At 43.2% G+C, this 26,106-nt stretch overlaps 1 protein-coding gene across 1 annotated transcript; it reads left to right on the forward strand.

Moving 5' to 3' along the window:
- The first annotated feature begins 18,401 nt into the window (after positions 1–18,401).
- On the forward strand, positions 18,402–19,271 carry LOC143590805 (F-box protein At3g07870-like). Its single transcript, XM_077071172.1, has one exon. It carries the CDS (start codon positions 18,402–18,404, stop codon positions 19,269–19,271), a length of 870 nt encoding a protein of 289 aa, XP_076927287.1.
- Positions 19,272–26,106: the final 6,835 nt, after the last annotated feature.

Raw genomic sequence — 26,106 nt, forward strand, 5'->3', positions numbered from 1 at the left:
TTGCGTGCCCCTCACGTGGTGACCAGTTTTGTCGTTTCTCTCACTAAATAAACTTCAGTCTTAATTTGCAAGCCCCCTCACGTGAGGGGCTAGGGTGTATTTGGGGGAAAATGAAAAAAAAAAAGAAACAAAACTGCCCCTCACGTGAAGGGCACACTGATGGGTTTAACGACCAGACTTAACGATATTAGGGAATACGGGTTTAATTGCAAGTGAATTGAAACATAGAGAAGAAAATTGCAAATTTGAAACTACTGGACTAAAACCGCAGATTTTGACAAACTAGAGGGACGAAAACCGCAGTTCACTAAAATAAGTATTATAATAAAGAAAGGGTGAAAAGACATGTCTACCCTTAACTTAACGATTTAATTTAACGGGGTTAGTGATTTGGATGTAATTGGCAAGAACTAGGAAACGTGGAGGGTCCATATGCAAAAAATAAACTTTTTGGACTAAATTCGCATTATTTGCCAAACCACAAGGACGAAAATGTCACTTTACTCTAATGTAATTTATCGTGTAACAATATTTAAAATATAATAGTTAATGTGTATAGACAATACTCTAGATCATAATGTCAATAAACAATATAAATGCATACCTATATATATATTTTCTACAAAGCTGAAAAACAACCACCAACCCAATAATTGATTTTATTTAGCATCAACTATTTTTTAAAGATGATTATAAAGGTGACATTTATAAACCTTTAAATAATGAATAGTTAAGTGCCATTGTTCATTTATTTTTTTGTTTAAAAATATGGATTGGGTAGTTTATTTTTGCTAAAAAAGTGGTTCAGTTCTTTTTTTTTTGTTAAAAAAAGAGGTTCGGTTTGTTTGTTTTTCTTAAGTAGTTCGGTTCATTTATTTTTTTTATAAAAAGTAGTTCAGTACGTTTATTTTTTGTAAAAAAAGGTGGTTCGGTTAATTTTTTTGTTAAAAAAATAGTGGTTTGGTTTTTTTTTTCAAAGTAGTTTGACTCATTATTTTTGACCAAAATAGTGGTCAAAAATAAAAAAATAGTGGTTCGGTTGTTAAAAAAATAGTGGTTCGGTAAATGAGAGAAAAAAAATTATTTTATCCGTAATGGAAAAAAACAAAAAAGTTTATGAAAAATACTAAAATAGTATAATTTTGGAAACGTTAGGTGTTAATTTGCATGAAATTTAAAAAAGTTACTAAAGTTGCATAGTTTTTGAAACCACGGGTATGAAAAGGTACTTAACTCAATAATGAATAAAATCTACACTATGTTATAACCCAATTGACAAAATGATTTGGACTCATGACCAATGGATGTCTAGAATGAATGAGATGAGAGATTAGGTTTTAGAAGAAATATAGGCTTGACAACTAAGCTTCAACTTTTTCTTTTATTAGTATTGTAAGATACTGAGATTTGTGGAATGTATTGCCTTTGATGTCAATAATACGTTACAGGCACTTTGGATTAAAGAAAAAACTTCACAGTTAAGCATGTTTGACCGGAATCAATCCATTATGGTAATCTCTTGAAAAGGTCCCAATCTGACAATCAAAAAAGATGTTGATTTTGGTGGACAACGGATAATATTGATTCTGTTAGAGATCGGATATTACATATTGTGTTATTAACTTTGTAAAGTCATTTACTATTTGAAAAAAATAAGTTATTCGGTGAGTTATTATACATAGACATATAATATTGTATTGAAATTTCATTTAGGGAGACTAGAATAAAAAATCAATTAATAATACGAGAAGGAAATCACTAGGTTATGTGAGTCAAGCATAAAATGAAAGAAGTTACTTTTGGGTTGATATTTTAGGTTGTCACTGTTAGTATGTGAGTACCATTTTGTATAGATAGAGACATTGGTGACATAATAGTAATTGGTTCACATCTATATGCATTCTCTTAAAATTCCTTTAAACAAGTAAAAGAAATCAAACTCGACTACTCGAGCTTCAATCCTCTTATTTCTTTATAAGTTTGCTTTCGCTATCTTTGAAGGTCACAATAAGCCAATCAAAGCTAAAGAAATATATTGCTATTGGACCAGAAGGTCAAACTCGAGCTCCAATCCTCAAATAGAATCAATATTATCCAATAAGAATGTCCAAACCAACCTGCTTTAAAGTCTAAATGTCAAAGCCATATATCTTCTTTTCTTCTCATTTTTCCTTGGTTATTGTTGATCTTGTTATTCAAACACACAAAAGTTTACATGTGATATCATCAATTTTTTAGACATTGCAATCTATGAGAAATATACATGCCAAAACGATTGGATTGTCATGCCGGATTTGGATCAGAACAGAACAAAAATTTGAGAAAAAAAAGGGTTCAATTTGGTTAGAACCAAAATGAGTTATGATCAAAATAGTTTTTGGTAGGTTTTATAAAATAATGTTATGCGTACCAATAAAATAGTCTAATATTTTATAACTAACATCTACATTAGTCATGATTGATTAGCAATTGACAGTGAGAATCCTGTGGCATCGAAACGATAAGTTTTCATAATCTTTTGGATGGGAAAGGTAAAATCTTAAGAGTTGTCGATGGTGTTAAGGTCTTCCTAATATCTGTAATAAGGAATCTGCATCCAAAAAATCACTATTTGTTGTTATAAAATTATAATGGTATAGGGTTTATTGTAGAAAATAGATACCTAAAGGCAATGTTGTAAAAATAGGTTTTCAAGGCCGAGTACTCGCTAAAAGGTATGTCGCCGAGACAAGTTTTTTTAATCTCGCCTAGTTACTAAGAATTGATTAAAGGAGGTCAACATCAGTCATAATTGCATCTAATGGGTAAACTTGGGACGATTTGGCTTAGAAAAATAAAACATAACTAGTATTTAATTAATATTAAAGAATAAATATCATTTTTTTTTTCTTAATGGCTCACAATTTATAAAATATTTTATTTTTTAAAAATGTATTTCTCTTATTTATATCGATCTTTATCTATTTTTGTTATAAATATTAGTATATTTGTGATATTGGACATATATATAATATCTAAAAATTAATTTTATTTATATTTATCATGTCTGAGTACTCTCCGAGTACTCTGAGTACGCCTAACTCCCCAGTCGGCCGTCTAGGCTCCGCCTAGCCAGAGGTGGATTTAGAGCTTTACTACGGTGGGACGGTGCCCACCGTCCGTCGGCCGGAGTGCCGTGTTTGTAGGTACAAATTAGTATATGACGAGTCAATAATTGGTCAGTGCCCGCCGTCGGTATTATGCTTCTTTGGGCATCTAATTTTTAAAAAGAAGAAGAAACACATAAAATTTATGAGTTTTCCGGTCATCGGAGGCGACTCTCAGCCGTGAACTTCAAACTTCAAAGAACAGATTAAAAGAAGAAGAGAAGTAACTTTATTGGGATACGTGTTATTATGTTACATTCTAATAAATTGATTTAGAAATAAAATAAAATAGGCTAGTGGCTACAAATAGATTATCTATTACTTTTCTTAAATATATATTTCTTTAAGTAATTTTTATGTTTACTCCATGTTGAGTTAAAGTAAATATAAATTTTCTTTACAGGTTATCATCGAAACATTCAACAATTTAAACTTACAATCACTAAATTTGTTTTTATAATTTATTATTTTAAAAAATAATTTTTCAAACATATATATTACTTATTATTTTCATGTCTTGAAATAAAATACTAATACTAATAGAAACAGGGCTCTCCAAATATGAGAGTATTCTGACCTAACTTATAATAAAGTTATCGTTTTAAAATAAAAATAGAAAGTATAAAGAAGCTGTTTAATTCTTGAAAAGGAAATATTGATAATATGAACTAATTACTTAAATCAATTAATACACTATGTGATTAATATTTAATACTCAGCATGTAAGAAAACAATAATTAACTAACGGGTCTATTTACTTACGTCATATAATTGATGCATATTAACGAGAAAAACATTTGATTTTAAAAAGTAGTGCGTAAAAATATCAATTTACCATCTAATATGCCCCGGAAGTTTATTCCGTTTTGGACCTCCAAAATGGTTGGTCGGCACTGCTCTCTATGGCCCGAACCAATTTTTACCCTACCTATGTTGTGCCCACCCTAGAAAAAATTCCTGGATCCGCCACTGTGCCTAGCGACTTTTGCAACCTTGCCTAAAGGTACTTGTTTGTCGTATAAAATGTAGTTTTTGTAGACATTACAAGTGTAGTTGTGTATTTTAATACAGTGGTTGAATATGTTGGTTAAATTGGTAATACTGTCTGCTGGTAAGATTTTGAATTGAGTTTTGCATATTGTGTCCAACTATAAACTCAAAGTCTTAAGTGCATTACGTTTACTTATCCAGGTGTTGACTTTGACAACCCAACAGAATTGACCATCATATTCCAAATCATTTGACTTTTAAGAATAGTTTTCAATGTCAGCTACAATATTGGTCAGCATCCAATATGTGACTTTCCAAATTCAACTAGCAATTCAGACCTGAATACATGATATCGTTATACTGATAATGTTTCATAATTTTTTTTTAAAAAAAGAGTTTACACCGAATAAAGGAGATTAATGATTAATCAATCTCAGAGTATGGGTAATCATCCAACAACTATCTAGAGGGATTATAAACAAATTATATAAAATCCAAACCAACCTATCAACATGAAGAAAAATACAAGTAAACTCAAACAGCCATTATTCCTAGAAACACCAAGTAAAAATACTCAAATATACTCAAAAAATCGGCTTCGACTTTGGGTTTCGATTTACACTTTACCGGACATACCTTCCTGACCCAACAAATTAAGCCAACCCACTTCTTTATTTGGCTCATAAAGATATAGTCCAACCACAAAATAATCTCATTGACCTCTAGCTTGACCAGCTCCTGCGTGTAACTCTTCACGTTAGCCCACCAAAAGTTAGCCCAAATTTATGTTCCTTGCGTTTCAATCTGTTCAGCATGTGACAGGAACCGATTTGTACCTGGTAATACTCGAAAACCCGAACTGGTTCCATACCCATAACTGAGTTTTTCCAATACCTGAAACCGGCTATTTAAAATACCTGATGTATACCCTAATAAAACTTTAAAAATACCCGAAAAATGTCCCTAAAAAGTGCAAACTTTTAAAAAATCCAATCTGTACCGGAAAAAACCCGAAAACAGCGTATTCAAATATCCGGTTTTGGAATACCTGGTTCTATACCCGGCCCGAACCCGATGCATAGTGTATGGTTTTTAGAGACAATACATGGACCCGAACCCGACCCGGTTATTACCAGTACCGGATTTTTCAATACCCAGTCATACCCGAACCCGGATATTAAAAAAACCCGATTTATGCACCTCTAAGCAATTGTGCTATGAATCCATGCTAGTAGGATTGGCCCAACACCGGCCCATACTTATAAATTACGTAAAGTAAGTAACCATAGAAACCACCCATATATTTGATCGATCGTATTTTGTTTTTTACGTAAACCCTAGAAAGAACTCCATCATCGTCTATCATAATCAAAATCGAACATGTCATACATGAAATCCACCGGGAAATCATGAAGCGGCTTCCCGTCAAATCTTTGATTCGATTCCGATCGGTCTCCAAAACATGGAATTCTCACGTCAACAGCTCTGATTTTATTACTAAGCACTCCCGCACACAGTCGCATCATCATCATCTACTTGTAAGGTATCGAGAAAATGCACTTGAGCATCATTGTCATGTAATTCGTGACGACAAATATGTTTCAATTGTTGATGATGATACTTTTCCAAAACAGAAAATTTTATGGAGTGTTCCTATATTGGTTAATGAAGAAACGTGGATCGGCTCACTGGTAGACGATCAACTTTCCTCGGGTGTGATTATGCTATTTCACCGATGGTTCTCTGGAATCTGGATTCTTCCACCTACAAAATGAACAACACCGTAAACTTACCCCTCAGAAAGGGACAGAGGGGTCCTCTTTGGGGTAACCCTCCGGTGTGAGAATAAGAGTTTGTAGGAGAAAATAATAATCTGAGAGTAAGGAATTGGAGTGTATTGCTTAATATAGCGTAATACTGTGTAATAGGGCATACCTCTCCTTGTGGAGTTGATGTGGTATTTATAGTGCTAGGGTTTCCAATGATTGGGCTCAGACCCAATTAGGGCCTTTTTGGCCTCCTCCAATTGCTTTGCACCACGTGTCCTTGGGACACCTGGTGCTTTTTCATTGATTATTCTCTGACCCATGTGCAATCACGTGGTAGCACATGGGTTTTGCTGAGTTGTCCACCTTTCATTGGCAGCTGTCAACATCAGCATATTCTTATTCCTTAAAAAGATACCTTCTGGAAGGTTGTCTGACGTGCACAATCAAGGTTGTCCTTATCCTGATTTGGATAAGGACGAGGTTGATTATGTGCATGTGTGATATGCGCCTATACTGAGGATGCGCGAGGTCTTCTCTTTATTCTCACGCGCAGATGTTTCATGCGCAGATGTGATATGCACAAGCATGTGATATGCGCCACGCGCGGATGCGCCACGCGCAGATGTGATATGCGTGAGCATGTGATATGCGTCACGCGCGGATGCGTCACGCGCAGATGTGATATGCGTGAGCATATATGGTGCGTGAGCATGTGATACGCGTGAGCATATGTGATGCGTGAGCATATGTGATGCCTGAGCATATGTGATGCATGAGCATATGTGATGCCTGAGCATGTGATGCATGAGCATATGTGATATGCGTGAGCATATGTGATATGCGCCATGCGCATAGGTTTTGGCTTTGTGCCTTCATAATATCTTGATTTCAAGCCTCTTGTCTATATCTTGTGGGTTGACCCGCCTCGCTCGGTGTTGAGGCGGGTACATACCTCTTCAAGCCCCCCCAGTCTAATGTGTGTCTTGTCTCGCGCGAGCGAGGTAAGATAGATATTAGACTTAATAGTTTGTTCTTTTAGTAGGGTTTGTCTTTTTCTTCTTATTACTCATCGTTGCGCGAAATTCTATCCTTTTGGTTGAAACTAATCGTCCATGTACGTGGTTGGTTGTTGCTGACATGCGTCAGTGATAGAGACGTGTTAGACTTTTCGTGTGCTCGAGGTGCTACAGTTGCCTTTCATGTCCCCTCACAAAGTGTCAGGAACACGTGTCGCGCTCGCGTTGGTCCGTACCTGCGAGTGGTGGCGCGTGAACTCTGGCAGCACCTGTATCGTTTCTTTTCGTGTCCCCTCACACAGTGTCAGGGACACGTGTCGCGCTCGCGTTGGCTTACACCTGCGAGTGGGGGCGCGTGAAGTCCGATCAGTACCAATTTTTCTCTCTCCTGGGCCTATAAAAGCAAGTCCTTTGAGTTTTTTATCCTTCATCTTCTTTGTTGTTTATTCAGAGCTTTCCTTTCTTTCTATTCCGATTAAGTGCCTATCTTCCAGATTTCCGTTCTTCAGAAGCAACTTGTGCCTGACTCTGTTGTATGTCTGATAGCCCAGACAACACAATCTCCCCCAGCAATCGCCGCGTGAAATCTTTAGTAATGTCTATGTTGAAGAAGACCGGTAAGGGGAAGAGGGCTGCTGAGGCCTCATCGGAGGAGGTAGGGAAGACCAAGGCAGTGAAGAAGTGGGATGAGATCCCCTGTAAACTGAGGCAGTCCGATTTTGACAGCCTTATCGCCTCTCAGGGTTTTCTCCCTGAGTATGGCTGCATGCTGCCGGCGGCCGGGCAAACAGCGGCGGACCCGCCCACCGGCTATATATCCCTTTATTGCCATTTTTTCACCCACTGCAACCTTCGTCTCCCGATGACAAGGTTTGTGGGTGCGCTGCTTAGGTTTTATGGGATTCATATATCCCAAGTCCATCCGTTTGGACTCGTGCGCATGACTCACTTTGAGTTCATGTGCAAATCTCAGCGCGAGGAGCCCACCCCTCGGCGCTTTCAGTTTTTTTATAAGCCCAAGATCCAAGATTCTTGGTTCTCACTTATTCCTCGCAGTCAGAAGGTCAAGTGCTGCACTGTTTCATTCAAGAGCCTTCATGACTGGTCTGAGAGATTTTTTTACATTAAGGCTGGTGTGATCCCCATCCGCATGACCATGCACGCGATCTCTTCTGCGCCTGCGGATGTGGGTGTCTTCAAGAACCCAACTGACGCCTGGGTAAAAAAGTTGACTGCCGAACCATCCCCCGCCAAGAACATTTGCGAGGAGGCGCTGGTGGGGGTTGGTATGAGCAGGAGGTGGGCCGACAGCGCGACTGAGCCCGTTATCCAAGTTGACGGCTTGTGTAAGTTAACTCATTGCATTACTTCTGCGCGAATATAATTCGTTTTGCTGATATCATTTGACTTGTTTTGTGCAGTCAGCAAGGAGTATGTCCACGCCGCCTATGATGAGCATATGGAGGGTGGCTCCGTCTCGCTGGGCGCTGGGGAGGTTGGCTTCCCCGATCGCTTCGATGACATGTTCATCCCTGTTGATCTGGGATTTCGCTTTGACAGCGACGCGCTTGGTAAGCCTTTGTACTTATGCTTATGCCTTTATAATACCAGATTTGGCTAACCTTTCTGTTGTGTGTATTGTAGACGCGCTTGAGAACTACGAGCTGGAGCTCGCGGAAGAGGAGGAGGAGGAGGAGGCTGAGGTGCCCCAACTAAAGCGTAAGGCTAAAGGGAAAACTGGCGCAGGGGCCAGTAAGAAACAGAAGAAAGATGATGCCCCTGTTGTTCAGGATCCTCCTACTCAGGCGAAGGGACTTGAGAAAACCCAGGAGTTTACCTCCAAGTTTTCCTTGTCTTCCCTGCCTCAAAATGTGGGCAGACCTCCTGTCCACACGAGGTATGGTGCCGCTACCTCCTCCCTTCGCGCGGCGGAAAAGGGAAGCGGCGTTGCGCCTGCCGTTTCCTCTTCGACAGGTATACTTTATACTTTATGGTTTTATGAGCGCGATTCTGATAGAATTATTAATGAATCTTTGCTCACTCAAATGTTTGTAGAGCCGGCGACCTTGGTGGATCAACCTCAGGCGCAACAAGGTGCCGAGGCTGCGCCGGAGGTCGCTTCGAAGTCCCCTGTTTTACCCTAAAAAAAGGGGAGAATGGACTTCATGGCGATGTTTAACTCGCGAACGGCGTTGCGCCAAGGTATGTATTGCGCTTTTATTTTCTGACTTTTTTCTTTTAGATCAAGTCATGAACCATTTCTTTTTGTTGATTTTTTCATAGGAGTCATAGCTGGCGTACAAGCTGCTGGCGGCACTGCTGGCGCCGGTGCCAGCGCCGTTGGTTCTGCTCCTGCTCCTGCAAGCGCTGAATCTCCCCTCATCGGGATTACTAAGGAGCAGGAGGCTGTTTTACGCGCCGATCTGGCGGCGTCGAGACCTCCCTCACCTCCTCCTGCGCGCAGCCCTCCTCGCGAGACTGGTTTTGGTTCTTCCAGGTCGCAGGAGAAAAGGCCTGTTTCAGAGGAAGATGAGAAGGTTCAACTTGAAGACTCCGACGGCGGCCGCGCCAGCCCTGCAGCGCCACGAGATTTCGCGGCGCAGTCTTCTCGTGGGGCTGGCGCTGACTTTTCTGCTTGCTCCCCGCAGGTATAAGTTCGTTTTACTCCGCTGCGCGGACTTCCATATTAGTGTTTTGATGACTTAGATCATTACTTTGTGTTTGCAGGAAGCCGATCACATTTACCGCCCGAGATGGAATATTACTGAGGACAGCTCATTTCAGTCCATGGGTGTGTGTGAGGACTTCTGGGCTCATTCTGTGCCTCCAGCTGAAAGGAGGTTTCAGGAGGACCGCGCTCGCGTGGACTTGCTCAATGACCATCTGTTCGCTGGGTCGGCTTTCTTTGCTGCCTCCCAAGAGCTTCGCTATGATTACGTAAAGGTACGTGATGCTCTTGCGGAAGCCAAGCAAGAGGCTAAAGTATATGCTTGGAATCTTTCTGATGCTCGAGAGAGAGCTGAGAGACTCCAAGCAGAGCTCAGCGAAAACCGAGAAAGTGCCAACGCTGCCTTTGTGAAGCGCGGGCATGAGCTACAGGCTGCGCGGGAAAAGCTACAGGCGGCCGAGGCGGACGCGGCCAAGTACGCGCGGCGAGCGCGCGACTTGGAGCTGGACGCGAAGGCGCGTGACCAAGCTCTTGTGCAGTCTATAACTGACAAATCATCATTGGAGAGTGAGGTTGCGCGCCTGAAGAAGGAGCTTGCGGCCACGCGGGCAGAGAAAGATGAAGCCTTGGCGACGGCAGCGTCTAGCCAGGAAGCACTCGATGCTGCGCGAGCGGAAAGGGAAGAGGCCTTGGCGGCAGCAGCGTCCGACAAAGAGGAGCTGAAACAGACAAAGGAAACTGTTGAGTTGTTAAACTCTCAGATTCCTGCTCTTGAGACGTCTGTTTCTTCCCTTGCGCAGGATCACCAATGGCTAGTCTCACAGGGTATGACTCGTTGCGCTTATGCGATGAAATACTCAGACGAGTTTCAGGCCCTTGTGATGGATTGCAACGCTGCCTCGCGCTTGGTGGGTCGAGCTGAAGGGTTTAAAGATGGCTGTGAATATAGCATGCTGAAGAAGAACCCATCCGACTACCCTTATCAGCTCGACGTTGTCTGCGCGGACATGGCCGAGATGGGGGAGAAGTATTTGAATACTCCCATTCCCATCCTTGCGCAGGTATTTTAACCTTAATGAGTTTACCTTGACTTATTTTCCTAGTCTTTTGGTACTCATATTTTTCCTTATGATTTGCAGATATCCGCGCTCGCAGACCAGCCCGATCTCGGCGCGCTAAAGAAATTACTTGACGAGTGCGAAGGGGCTGGTGGCGGCGATGATGGCGCGGGGAATGCTGCCCCTACTAGCGGCTCTGGCGTGGCCAAAGAACCCGCTCCTGACACTATTGTGATAGAAGGCGACTCCATTCAGGACGAACATCTTGACTATGGTCAGTTTGGAGATGACGAGGAGCGGGCTGCGCCAGATGCTGAGGACGGTGATGAGGACGATGAAGAGGCTGACATCGACGTGGAGACTTGAGAAGCCCTTCATGTTTTTTTTTTTTTTTATTTGTAGTTTGTATCTCATCATCTTGTAAACTTGTAAATTTCAATGCTTTGGAATGAAATTTTGTTTTTCCCTTATTCGCATCTCTTTATGTTGCATGTTTGCTTGTTGAATATAAGATATGCTTGCACGTTGAAATAAGAACAAGGTTGTAAGGAAATTATTATACTTAATCCTTGTCATATTGTAAGTGATTTTGCAATATCCTGACTATGTTGACACGTGCTTTGGCGTTTCATTATTCCTCTTATGCGCGACGTTATCGCGCATTTATTATAGGGAATTATGAGTTTTTTAGCCTTTACGTGTCAGTATGTGTTACTCTGATATCCATTACAATTTCATGCGCGACCTCGACCTGAGACCTTAACAACTATGTTTTGGCATGTGCTTTGCCTTAGTTGTGCTTAGGTATTTTTATGGTCAGGCTGCGCAGCATGTAGGATGGATGTTATGAGTGATTTGAGCTAAGGCTCACATTATTGGGCTAAGGCCCTGAGCTAAGGCTCATATTATTGGGCTAAGGCCCTTACGTTTTAGAGTTAAGACTCGTTAACGCGTTTGAGCTTGAAGCTCGCGCATGTATGTTTTACTTCGTTTTATTTTTTGTTTTGATGTCAATACAATGTTGTCATATTGCTCAAAATTAATAAAGGGAAGTGTGAAACATGTATGCAAAAGGTAATAGAATCCACATTAAGAGAAGATAGCGCGTATCATTATTCATAATGGCTTAAAAAGCCTTGATTACAAACTTGACAATTTTTACATGAAACATTTTCTAAGCTGTGCCGCGTTCCATGCGCGCGGGATCTTCTTTCCATTCAAATCTTTTAAAGCGTATGCGCCTTTTCCCAATTCTTCCGAGACTTGATAAGGTCCCTCCCAATTGGGGGACATCTTTCCCGGGGGTATCGCGCGGCTAGCTTCATTGTTTCGAAAGACAAAATCATTCTTTTTGAAGTGGCATTCTTTCACGCGCTGATTGTAATATTTTTCCAGTTTTTTCTTGTATTTGGCTTCACTGATGATAGCCGCCTCTCTGCGCCCTTCAAGTAAGTTGAGATCCAACCTCCTTTCGCGCTCGTTATCAATCTTGCTCATCATGAGCACTCTATGGGATGGGCATCCAATTTCTGCTGGAATCATAGCCTCCGTTCCATAGGTTAGGCTGAACGGGGATTCGCCATTGCTGGTTTTGCTTAATGTCCTGTGCGCCCACAGGACATTAGGTAGCTCGTCGACCCAAGAATGGGATTCTCCCTCCAACCTTTTCTTCAGCCCATTTAGCAAGCTTTGGTTCGCGCGCTCCACTTGGCCATTCCCCTGAGGGTGGTATACTGAAGTGAAGATTTGGTTGATGCGCAATTCCTTAAGCCAGCTGGATATCTTCCTGTCAGTGAATTGTTTGCCATTATCGCTCACAATTTCCATGGGCAAGCCAAAACGGCATATGATGTGGCTCCAGATAAACTGCTTCATCGCTTCGGCTGTGATTTTTGCTAGTGGCTTGGCTTCAACCCATTTTGTGAAATAGTCTACTGCCACTACCAAAAATTTTACTCGCCCTTGCGCTTGCGGTAGGGGGCCCACAATATCTATGGCCCATTTGTGGAAAGTCCATGCGGAGGTCACCGGAATCAAGTTGTTCTTTGGCCGCATGGTGTTTGGCGCATAGCTCTGACACGCTTTGCATTTTTAGATCTCTTTTAAAGCGTCCAAGTACATGCCTGGCCAATAGTAACCTGCGCTCATTGACTTGGCAACCACCATGCGCGGGCCAGCATGTATTCCACAGATTCCTTCGTGTATCTCTCTGATCACATAGCTTGCTTCCTCAGCATCTAGGCATTTCATGAGCGGTCCAAGATAAGAGCGTCGATATAATGTACCATCAAGCAGTTCATAGTTCTGCGACTTGTGTCTTATCTTCCTCGCCTGTGCGCGATTGTCCGGTACCTTTCCTTCCTTCAAGAATTCCATTATTGGAGTTATCCATGATGAAGGGGTTGTATGAGTTACTAGGACAGACTTCGCTACCACCGACGGGTTGCTCAATACTTCTACCCTGACATCTTTGCCAAAGTGATCGAAGCTGGTTGATGCCATCTTACTCAGCGCGTCAGCAGACTTGTTTTCACTGCGCGGAATATGTATGATTCTGAAGCAGTCAAATTGCTCGATGAGCTTTTTCGCCTGCTCTAGATACAGAGGCATGGTGTTCTCCTTGGCATCATAAAGGCCATTGACCTGTGCTGCTACCAAGTATGAATCAACATGGGCCTCTAGCTTTTTGACTCCGAATTTGTGCGCGATGCGCAGGCCAGCCAGCAGGGCTTCATACTCAGCTTCATTGTTGGTGCTCTTGAAGTCCAACCTGATGGCGTAAGTATATACCTGATTCTCTGGATCCACCAGTTTGAGGCCTGCGCCGGATCCTTCGTTGTTTGAAGCTCCGTCAGTGAATAATCTCCAAACATTTTCTTCATCATTGGCTCGCGGAGGGTCTACCTCGCGCTGAGCCTCTTCAATTTTTCCCTCGGGGATTTCTGCGATGAAATCAGCTAAGACTTGTCCCTTTATTGCTGGACGGGGCTTATAGGCGATCGTGTGCTCTCCTAATTCCAGCGCCCATTTTGTCAGCCTTCCCGAGAGCGCGGGACGCCGCAAGACTTGCTGGATGTTGTAACCAGTTAGAACTTCAATAGGATGACCATTGAAATATCTATGAAGCTTGCGCGACGCGTGTGTTAGTGACAAAACTAACATTTCCATGATGGAGTAGCGCGTCTCAGGATCTGTCAGCACCCGACTCACATAGTATATTGGCGTTTGGATTCCCTTGCGATCCACCAACAATACTGCGCCGATGGCGCGCTCTCCTGCTGATAGGTACAATGTCAAGATTTCACCAGGAAGTGGAGCTGTGAGCGCGGGCAGATTTATCAAATATTCTTTTATCTCACTGAAAGCTTGCTCGGCCTCAGGAGTCCATTTGAATTGGCTTTTCTTTAAGCAATTTCTCAATGTGTTGACAAATGGGGTAGATTTGCTTGCATGGTTCGCTAGGAACCTGTTGATTGATACCAATCTCCCATTCAACTTTTGGACTTCTTTCATGGTGGATGGCGAGGACATGTCAAGGATGGCCTCCACCTTCTCTGGGTTCACCTTGAAACCATCCTTGGTGACCATTACACCTAGGAATTTTCCTTCTTGTACGCCGAAAGTGCATTTGCTCGGATTGAGCTTCATGTTAACTTCCTTTAGGCGCCCAAGGGTTTCTTCGATGTCTTTGAGCATTTGTTTTTCCTCCCTGCTTTTGATCACCAAATCATCCACGTAGACTTCTAGGTTTCTTCCAATTTGCTCGTTGAAAACAACATCCATAAGTCTATGGTAGGTGGCTCCCGCATTCTTCAAACCAAAGGGCATTTTTGTGTAACAAAAAACACCCTTGTCGGTTCTGAAGGCGGTCTTGTCCTCGTCTTGTGGTGCCATTTGAATCTGGTGATAGCCCTTGTAGGCATCCAGGAAACATTTGAGCTTGAATGGCGCCACGGAGTCCACCTTTGCGTCGATGTTTGGGAGGGGGTAACAATCTTTTGGGCATGCTTTGTTGAGGTCCTTGAAGTCAATGCACATCCTCCACGACCCATTACTTTTCTTTACCATCACAGGATTGGCTACCCATGTCTGGTATCGTATCGGGCGGATGATGTTTGCGCGCAGTAGATCCTCAACCTGCTCATTCATGGCCTTCGCCTTCTCATCCCCCATGACTCTCTTTTTTGAGCAATTGGCTCTACAGACTTGAACGTGTTGAGAGAATGTTGCGCCAGGTCTCGCGGAACCCCAGTCATATCAGAGAGTTGCCACGCGAAGACCGACATATATGCTGTGAGCAATCTTTTCATTCTCAACCTCGTGTCGTCTGATATCGTAGCGCCAATTGTGATTGTCTGCTCCGGGAATTTTGGGTTGAGAATCCATTCCTCTGGCGCGTTGTCTGCCATTGGAAGTTTCATTCTCCCTTCCCGCGGAGTACTTGTCACTGCACACAAATGATCTCGGTATACAAATGTTACACCTGTTGGTGTTGGGAACCCCAACGCGCCGTGCGCTGGCGACGGTATGGCGTTGAATTGGGCAATCGTTCCTCTACCCAAGATCATATTGTGGCATGAAGTGGTGGGCAAGACCAAGAAGTTGACAACTTCGGCTCGCTTGTGTTTCTCATCCCCCATAGTTAGTTCAAATTGTATTTGACCTAGGGGATGAATGATTTCATTTGAAACACCAGAGATTGGTGCATTCACAATTTCAAGCCTTGCTTGGTCTGCTGGATCCAGCTTCCTGAAACATTGCTCAAACATGATGTCTGATTCGCTGCCAGTGTCCACCAGGACTTTTGACACTTCATAATGAGCAATGTGTGTAGTGATGACAAGAGGACTGCTGATAGAAGGGCCTCCCCTGATTCTTGGGAAGATTACTTGTTGCTCGCGCCAATCTCCTTGGATTTGCGCGCTTCTCTTTCTTGATCTTTGCCCTTGCCTTCCTCCCTCGGCTACACAGATTCTTTTGAACTTTTTACTGGCAGAGGCTCCTTCTGGTTGTTCATTTTCTGGTCTTGAGTTTTTCACCAGGTGAGCCAGCTTGCCTGATTTCACATCTTTTTCAATTGCATCCTTCAAGTGGTGGCATGCATCAGTGTTGTGTCCTGTGGACTTGTGAAACTCACAATACTTGCCACTGTTTGATGGTCCCTTGTGGTGTAGTGGCTTGGGGCTTTTGAACTGGACATTCTCAGTGCTTAACACTTGTGAAGGCGTTTTAGTGAGGGGAGTCCATATTCTTGGCAGAGGTCTGTTAGGATCTCTGCCGCCTTCCCTCTTGTCACCCTCCCCGCGATTACGAACGTCTTTTTGGGGCTGGGGTGAGCTTGGTTGCGCCTGCTTTTCTGCGGAAGAAAAACTGGTTGGTTGAAACCTGGACCATACAGAGTTCTGTTTGCCCCTTCTTTCGTTGTTGCGCGGTGCCTCTGCTTGATGCCCTCTTTCTCTCGCTCTATCTTGGGCAATTTGTTTTTCATTTCTCGCGAAGACTCGCGATGCTTCCATTAGCTTGGCCCAAGTGGTTGGCATGCCATCTCTGCTCACGAGAGCTCGGCGGAGTTGATCACTGCGCGCGCCTTGTATAAAGGCCACGCGCAATAGTTGCTCAGTGATACCTCCGATTGCCAGAGACTCCTGATTGAAACGAGTTATGTAGTCTTCAATCGTTTCATCATTCCTGCGCACGCAGTGCATGATGTCATCAGGGTCGCGCGTGTGTCTGCGCTGCTGTACGAAGTGAGCTTGGAACTTTTCCAATAGTTCCTCGAACCCATCGATTTGCCCAGTCGGCAAGCTTTCGAACCAGACACGCGCCGCGCCCGTGAGGCAGCGAGCAAACATGTGACACCATGTTGGCATCGTCCAGCTTTCTAGGTTTCCAGTGTTGTAAAAACCTTGTAAGAAATCGTCTGGATCTGTTGTGCCGTCATATTTGCCCAAACCACTTGGCATCTTGGTTTTGTGCTGAATGGGGGCCTTCGCGATGCGCTCAGTGAATTTTGAATGTTTCACCAAGATGGCTGGCCTGTACGGTGTGGTTACGTCCACTTGCCCTCTCACTGGTGGGCTGTACGGTGTGTACAGATCCAGATCGGCTTTGGCTCCAGGCGCCATGTTCATGTGCGCGCGGAGCTGTGAGCCTCCTGCATGAGTATCTCGCGTCTTCCTCATGCTGTGCACTTCTTCATCACTAAACTCAGCGTGTTCAGTGTGAACAGAGTGACCATCTTCCGGCGCGCGCGCCCTTTTTGTTCTATGAACGGTTTGCTTATCAAACGCTTGCCTTTGTGTTAAGTCGGCTAACTTTTTGTGTTTGACCAGCTCATTGTACTTGTCCATTAGACGTCGTTGCTCGTTTATGAGCCATTCTTTAGGGTCATTGGTTTCATCTTCTGGACCCATTGGTCCTTTTTGTTTCGCGCCGGTAAGATTTTGGAACGTGAGATCGTCTGGAGGAGTTTCAGTCTGGCCATGAGGAGTTGTGATGAAGGGATGGTTACTGGTGGTGCGCGTAGAATCACACGGCACCCTCAGAAACTGATGTCCCTCATTAACATCCTCACGCTCAATATCCTCCAGAACTTGATCGCTGTTACGAACACCAGAAACCATGGTGAAATTTTTTTTAGAGAACTGATGAGATTTTGTTGCCGTTGTAACAGGTGATGGCGCCAATGAAGAAACGTGGATCGGCTCACTGGTAGACGATCAACTTTCCTCGGGTGTGATTATGCTATTTCACCGATGGTTCTCTGGAATCTGGATTCTTCCACCTACAAAATGAACAGCACCGTAAACTTACCCCTCAGAAAGGGACAGAGGGGTCCTCTTTGGGGTAACCCTCCGGTGTGAGAATAAGAGTTTGTAGGAGAAAATAATAATCTGAGAGTAAGGAATTGGAGTGTATTGCTTAATATAGCGTAATACTGTGTAATAGGGCATACCTCTCCTTGTGGAGTTGATGTGGTATTTATAGTGCTAGGGTTTCCAATGATTGGGCTCAGACCCAATTAGGGCCTTTTTGGCCTCCTCCAATTGCTTTGCGCCACGTGTCCTTGGGACACCTGGTGCTTTTTCATTGATTATTCTCTGACCCATGTGCAATCACGTGGTAGCACATGGGTTTTGCTGAGTTGTCCACCTTTCATTGGCAGCTGTCAACATCAGCATATTCTTATTCCTTAAAAAGATACCTTCTGGAAGGTTGTCTGACGTGCACAATCAAGGTTGTCCTTATCCTGATTTGGATAAGGACGAGGTTGATTATGTGCATGTGTGATATGCGCCTATCCTGAGGATGCTCGAGGTCTTTTCTTTATTCTCACGCGCAGATGTTTCATGCGCAGATGTGATATGCACAAGCATGTGATATGCGCCACGCGCGGATGCGCCACGCGCAGATGTGATATGCGTGAGCATGTGATATGCGTCACGCACGGATGCGTCACGCGCAGATGTGATATGCGTGAGCATATATGGTGCGTGAGCATGTGATACGCGTGAGCATATGTGATGCGTGAGCATATGTGATGCCTGAGCATATGTGATGCATGAGCATATGTGATGCCTGAGCATGTGATGCATGAGCATATGTGATATGCGTGAGCATATGTGATATGCGCCATGCGCATAGGTTTTGGCTTTGTGCCTTCATAATATCTTGATTTCAAGCCTCTTGTCTATATCTTGTGGGTTGACCCGCCTCGCTCGGTGTTGAGGCGGGTACATACCTCTTCAGTTAACATGCTTCAACACCCTACAGTAATCGGCACTTCCCACGGTTTAATGCGTTTGCATGACAATAAGAGGGACGTGGTTTTTCTTTGGAATCTTTCAATTAGAAAAGCCGTTGCTGTTGTTTTGCCGCCTAATAAAAATAAAGACATATATGGAAATGTTTTTGGTTTTGGGGCTTGTTGTGAGACTCATGAAACTAAGATTGTCAAGCTTACATTTGATAATGATGATGATGATGATGATGACATGCAGGAGGCTATTGATCCATATCAAATTGACATCATCCCTTCTAAGGTTGAGGTTTTCACATTAAGCACGGGGGCTTGGAGAAGTTCATATGGCAAACTCCCACGTGAATCAATTCAATTTTGTATTTATGGTGCTGGGGTAGTTATAGATGGAGTTTATTATTGGCTTGCTAGCGATAGGATTTCCATGGATGATAACAGCAGGATTATTATTTCATTTGATATGACAAGTGAAGAGTTTAGAGAAGTAACCCTTCCACTTGGTTTAAGCCCCGTGTCCATGTCTAAGCTAGGGGAGTCTCTTGTTGTAGTTGGTCCAAATAAACACGCTATTGATTCATGTTACGATGTATGGATGATGGGGGATAGAGTTCAACAATCATTTACAAGGCTATTCACTTTTACACCAAAAGAGGGCGCTTTAGTAAGAGGATTTCGGAAGAGCGGTGAGCCTATAATTAATGTTCCAGAAGGATATGAAGATGAACTTGTTGTTTACGATCCCTACTCAAAACACGTCAATGATCTTGGGATTGAGAGATCACATTGTTCATTTGGAGTGTATGACTACATGGAGACACTATTTCTGATTGATCAGCCAAATTTTATGGTTTATAATGACATTTGAAAGTGGGGAGTTAAGAACAAAAGGCTTTTAAAGCATACAGTCAAGGTATAGAGATTTGAGGTACAATTCAAGTTTCAAGATTATTTAGTTTCATAACGTACATCATTTTATATTTGGTATGCCCTTCATAAACCCATGTTTTTGGAACTGAATTTAAGTTATTTTGGATTAGTATTACATTTCATTTGAACCTCACTCTTTTGTTTATCATCCTTAGAACTTCGTGAATCTGATTTTAAATCTGTTTACTACTTTTACTATTTGGAAGTTTGATTAATCGTATATTATATCTAAGAAGTGGAGGCAAATATTAAATAGCCACTAAAGGTTTTGTAGGGTGTGTATTCTTTTAAATAGCTAAGATTAGAAGTTGCTAAATGGCTATTTGGCTCGAGTCATAATGGCAATCAAGTAAGATCATTATACGCATTATTTATTCAAAATAACATGAAAAGCACGGTATCTAGAATTATTAACAGAAGGACATAACTGAAGTTTAGAAATGTAGTTGCTATGTTCTTTGCTTAAGAAAATGTTTTTGATTTCACAGCTCAACTGATTGAACTGTATATCATACCTGTTTTTCGATTTCCCAATGAAGTATAATCGAAAGAAATGTATAAATGCTGTTTTTGCACAGAAGAAGTATTTTAACAGAAAAACTAATTAAACAGACAATAGAATATATAAATTGTCTGTTGCTTAGCTATTAGTTTTAATTAAAAGTCTACAAATTGTAATAACTGTTATAATGAATCTGCATCCAAAAAATCAGTATTTGTTATAATAAAATCATAATGGTATAGGATTTATTGTAGAAAATAGATTCCTAAAGGTATGCGTTTATTGTATGATTTGGTAGAGTTGTAGAAATACAAGTTGTAGTTCTGTATTTTAAAACAGTCAAAACCGGGGAATATTTTGATTAGAATTGGTCATGTAGCAATTCAGACCTGATATCTTTATATTTGATCCAGTTGTTGATAGTGAACTGTTGACTTTTTGCATCTGTTGACTTAGACCTGCATTTGATTCATGCTATCATTTGGTGTTGCTGGGCTGTTTTTGTCCTATTTTGGGTTTGGTAATTTTTCTTTTTTAATTTTGGGTTCCCACTATTTATTGAATTACTGGGAGAACCGAGTTTTGTGATATTTCAGCGTTTCTGGTCAAGATTTAACATTCAATCCCCAATTATGTTCAATATATAAATATCGACTAGGAGCCGATGGTTATTCCAATTATACAATGCATAATCAACCGATAAGTTATTACTTAAAAAGAAAAAAAACAATAGGCAATTATGACATACTCTACGGTTCAAACCAAATAACTTTCCTTAATCTTCTTCCATCTGTAGTCTTTTTATAGTATCGAGTGAGCCCGGATAACCTTAACAAGTGGTGTCCCACACAACGGGCATTTCCCTCCTGCACGAACCAATTTATTTGCTCATAATGAGCACGTGCATATGCGTCCACATCTGTATTATAAAAGGGTATTTTGGACATGTATCTGATTATAAAAATACTTATTAAATCTTCTTTACATGAAAGTAAAAACAAAGAAATACATGTACAACAAAGAATCAATATGGCTATCTCAACATATACCCGATTTGATCCATCTTTTGAAGTTATATAAAACCACCTGAAACTATATTGATCAGAACTTTTGATTCTAACCAAATTGAACTTTTTTTTTTCATTTTTTTTTTCTATTCTTACCCAAATCCGGCATGACAACCACTTTTTGGCATGTATACTTCCCATTGAAGAGGTATGTACCCGCCTCAACATCGAGCGGGGCGGGTCAACCCACAAAATATATACAAGACATTAGAAATCAAAGATATTATCAAGGCACAAAGCCAAAACTTATGCTCAAGCATCACATGCTTGCACATATCACATATGCTCAAGCATCACATATGCTCACGCATCACATGTGCTCATGCATCACATATGCTCGCGCGTATCACATGCTCACGCATCATATATGCTTAGGCATATCACATCGTGCGTGGCGCATCCGCGCGCGGCGCATATCACATGCTCGCGCATCATACATGCCCACCCATATCACAGTTGCGCATGGCGCAGCTGCGCGTGGGGCATCCGCGCGTGACGCGTATTACATGCTTGTGCGTATCGCATCTGCGCATGAAATATCTGCGCGTGAGAATAAAGAGAAGACCTCGCGCATCCTCAGGATGGGCGCATATCACACATGCACATAGTCAACCTCGTCCTTATCCAAATCAGGATTAGGGCAACCTTGATTGTGCACGTCAGTCAACCTTCCAGAAGGCATCTTTTTATGGAATAAGGATATGCTGATGTTGACAGCTGCTAAATGAAAGGTGGACAGCTCAGCATGACTCATGGGTTACCACGTGATCATAACCAATGAAAAAGCACCAGGTGTCTCCAGGGACACGTGGCGCAAATCGATTGGAGGAGGCCAACAAAACCCTAATTTGGTCTCAGCTCAATCAGTGGAAACCCTAGCACTATAAATACATCATAACGTACACAGTTACAGACACATTGATTCACATTGAAGCATATTCAATCACACAATCATACAGAGTAACATACAGTATTCAGCATTTTAAGCAATACTTTCCAAATTCCCTTACTCTCACATTATCATCTTCTCCTACATATACTTATTCTCACGCCGGAGGGTTACCCCAAAGAGGACCCCTCTGTCCCTTTCTGAGGGGTAAGTAACGGCGCTGTTCGTTTTGTAGGTGGAAGAACACAGATCCAGAAGAACCATCGGTGAAATAGTATAATCACACCCGAGGAAAGTAGATCTGCTACCAGTGAGTAGATCCACGTTTCTTCATTGGCGCCATCCGTGGGACGGATGGACATGAAAACGTTACGGACCTGCCACGGAGCAGAGACGCGCCCCCACTCGCAGGTGCTAACCAATGCGAGCGCGACACGTGTTCAAGACAGCTGTGCGAGGGGACATGAAAGGCAACCGTAGCACCTCGAGCACACGAAACGTCTGACACGTTTACGGCGCACGTCACCACCAACTAACCACGTGTTTGGACCCTTCGTTTCAACCAAATGGATAGAACTTCGCGCAACGATGGAAACAACCAAGAAAACGACAAAACCCCTTTAAAAGACCAAATCAGTAAGTCTAATATCTATCTTACCGCGCTCGCGCGAGATAAGACACACATTAGACTGGGGGGGCATGAAGAGGTATGTACCCGCCTCAACATCGAGCGGGGCGGGTCAACCCACAAAATATATACAAGACATTAGAAATCAAAGATATTATCAAGGCACAAAGCCAAAACTTATGCTCAAGCATCACATGCTTGCACATATCACATATGCTCAAGCATCACATATGCTCACGCATCACATGTGCTCATGCATCACATATGCTCGCGCGTATCACATGCTCACGCATCATATATGCTTAGGCATATCACATCGTGCGTGGCGCATCCGCGCGCGGCGCATATCACATGCTCGCGCATCATACATGCCCACCCATATCACAGTTGCGCATGGCGCAGCTGCGCGTGGGGCATCCGCGCGTGACGCGTATTACATGCTTGTGCGTATCGCATCTGCGCATGAAATATCTGCGCGTGAGAATAAAGAGAAGACCTCGCGCATCCTCAGGATGGGCGCATATCACACATGCACATAGTCAACCTCGTCCTTATCCAAATCAGGATTAGGGCAACCTTGATTGTGCACGTCAGTCAACCTTCCAGAAGGCATCTTTTTAAGGAATAAGGATATGCTGATGTTGACAGCTGCTAAATGAAAGGTGGACAGCTCAGCATGACTCATGGGTTACCACGTGATCATAACCAATGAAAAAGCACCAGGTGTCTCCAGGGACACGTGGCGCAAATCGATTGGAGGAGGCCAACAAAACCCTAATTTGGTCTCAGCTCAATCAGTGGAAACCCTAGCACTATAAATACATCATAACGTACACAGTTACAGACACATTGATTCACATTGAAGCATATTCAATCACACAATCATACAGAGTAACATACAGTATTCAGCATTTTAAGCAATACTTTCCAAATTCCCTTACTCTCACATTATCATCTTCTCCTACATATACTTATTCTCACGCCGGAGGGTTACCCCAAAGAGGACCCCTCTGTCCCTTTCTGAGGGGTAAGTAACGGCGCTGTTCGTTTTGTAGGTGGAAGAACACAGATCCAGAAGAACCATCGGTGAAATAGTATAATCACACCCGAGGAAAGTAGATCTGCTACCAGTGAGTAGATCCACGTTTCTTCATTGGCGCCATCCGTGGGACGGATGGACATGAAAACGTAACGGACCTGCCACGGAGCAGAGACGCGCCCCCACTCGCAGGTGCTAACCAATGCGAGCGCGACACGTGTTCAAGACAGCTGTGCGAGGGGACATGAAAGGCAACCGTAGCACCTCGAGCACACGAAACGTCTGACACGTTTACGGCGCACGTCACCACCAACTAACCACGTGTTTGGACCCTTCGTTTCAACCAAATGGATAGAACTTCGCGCAACGATGGAAACAACCAAGAAAACGACAAAACCCCTTTAAAAGACCAAATCAGTAAGTCTAATATCTATCTTACCGCGCTCGCGCGAGATAAGACACACATTAGACTGGGGGGGCTTGAAGAGGTATGTACCCGCCTCAACATCGAGCGGGGCGGGTCAACCCACAAAATATATACAAGACATTAGAAATCAAAGATATTATCAAGGCACAAAGCCAAAACTTATGCTCAAGCATCACATGCTTGCACATATCACATATGCTCAAGCATCACATATGCTCACGCATCACATGTGCTCATGCATCACATATGCTCGCGCGTATCACATGCTCACGCATCATATATGCTTAGGCATATCACATCGTGCGTGGCGCATCCGCGCGCGGCGCATATCACATGCTCGCGCATCATACATGCCCACCCATATCACAGTTGCGCATGGCGCAGCTGCGCGTGGGGCATCCGCGCGTGACGCGTATTACATGCTTGTGCGTATCGCATCTGCGCATGAAATATCTGCGCGTGAGAATAAAGAGAAGACCTCGCGCATCCTCAGGATGGGCGCATATCACACATGCACATAGTCAACCTCGTCCTTATCCAAATCAGGATTAGGGCAACCTTGATTGTGCACGTCAGTCAACCTTCCAGAAGGCATCTTTTTAAGGAATAAGGATATGCTGATGTTGACAGCTGCTAAATGAAAGGTGGACAGCTCAGCATGACTCATGGGTTACCACGTGATCATAACCAATGAAAAAGCACCAGGTGTCTCCAGGGACACGTGGCGCAAATCGATTGGAGGAGGCCAACAAAACCCTAATTTGGTCTCAGCTCAATCAGTGGAAACCCTAGCACTATAAATACATCATAACGTACACAGTTACAGACACATTGATTCACATTGAAGCATATTCAATCACACAATCATACAGAGTAACATACAGTATTCAGCATTTTAAGCAATACTTTCCAAATTCCCTTACTCTCACATTATCATCTTCTCCTACATATACTTATTCTCACGCCGGAGGGTTACCCCAAAGAGGACCCCTCTGTCCCTTTCTGAGGGGTAAGTAACGGCGCTGTTCGTTTTGTAGGTGGAAGAACACAGATCCAGAAGAACCATCGGTGAAATAGTATAATCACACCCGAGGAAAGTAGATCTGCTACCAGTGAGTAGATCCACGTTTCTTCATTGGCGCCATCCGTGGGACGGATGGACATGAAAACGTAACGGACCTGCCACGGAGCAGAGACGCGCCCCCACTCGCAGGTGCTAACCAATGCGAGCGCGACACGTGTTCAAGACAGCTGTGCGAGGGGACATGAAAGGCAACCGTAGCACCTCGAGCACACGAAACGTCTGACACGTTTACGGCGCACGTCACCACCAACTAACCACGTGTTTGGACCCTTCGTTTCAACCAAATGGATAGAACTTCGCGCAACGATGGAAACAACCAAGAAAACGACAAAACCCCTTTAAAAGACCAAATCAGTAAGTCTAATATCTATCTTACCGCGCTCGCGCGAGATAAGACACACATTAGACTGGGGGGGCTTGAAGAGGTATGTACCCGCCTCAACATCGAGCGGGGCGGGTCAACCCACAAAATATATACAAGACATTAGAAATCAAAGATATTATCAAGGCACAAAGCCAAAACTTATGCTCAAGCATCACATGCTTGCACATATCACATATGCTCAAGCATCACATATGCTCACGCATCACATGTGCTCATGCATCACATATGCTCGCGCGTATCACATGCTCACGCATCATATATGCTTAGGCATATCACATCGTGCGTGGCGCATCCGCGCGCGGCGCATATCACATGCTCGCGCATCATACATGCCCACCCATATCACAGTTGCGCATGGCGCAGCTGCGCGTGGGGCATCCGCGCGTGACGCGTATTACATGCTTGTGCGTATCGCATCTGCGCATGAAATATCTGCGCGTGAGAATAAAGAGAAGACCTCGCGCATCCTCAGGATGGGCGCATATCACACATGCACATAGTCAACCTCGTCCTTATCCAAATCAGGATTAGGGCAACCTTGATTGTGCACGTCAGTCAACCTTCCAGAAGGCATCTTTTTAAGGAATAAGGATATGCTGATGTTGACAGCTGCTAAATGAAAGGTGGACAGCTCAGCATGACTCATGGGTTACCACGTGATCATAACCAATGAAAAAGCACCAGGTGTCTCCAGGGACACGTGGCGCAAATCGATTGGAGGAGGCCAACAAAACCCTAATTTGGTCTCAGCT

Source organism: Bidens hawaiensis, unplaced genomic scaffold (genome assembly GCF_021521415.1).
Source record: "Bidens hawaiensis isolate Kalapana, Puna unplaced genomic scaffold, B.hawaiensis_p1.1 tig00039000_1, whole genome shotgun sequence".
NCBI classification, from domain to species: Eukaryota; Viridiplantae; Streptophyta; class Magnoliopsida; order Asterales; family Asteraceae; genus Bidens; species Bidens hawaiensis.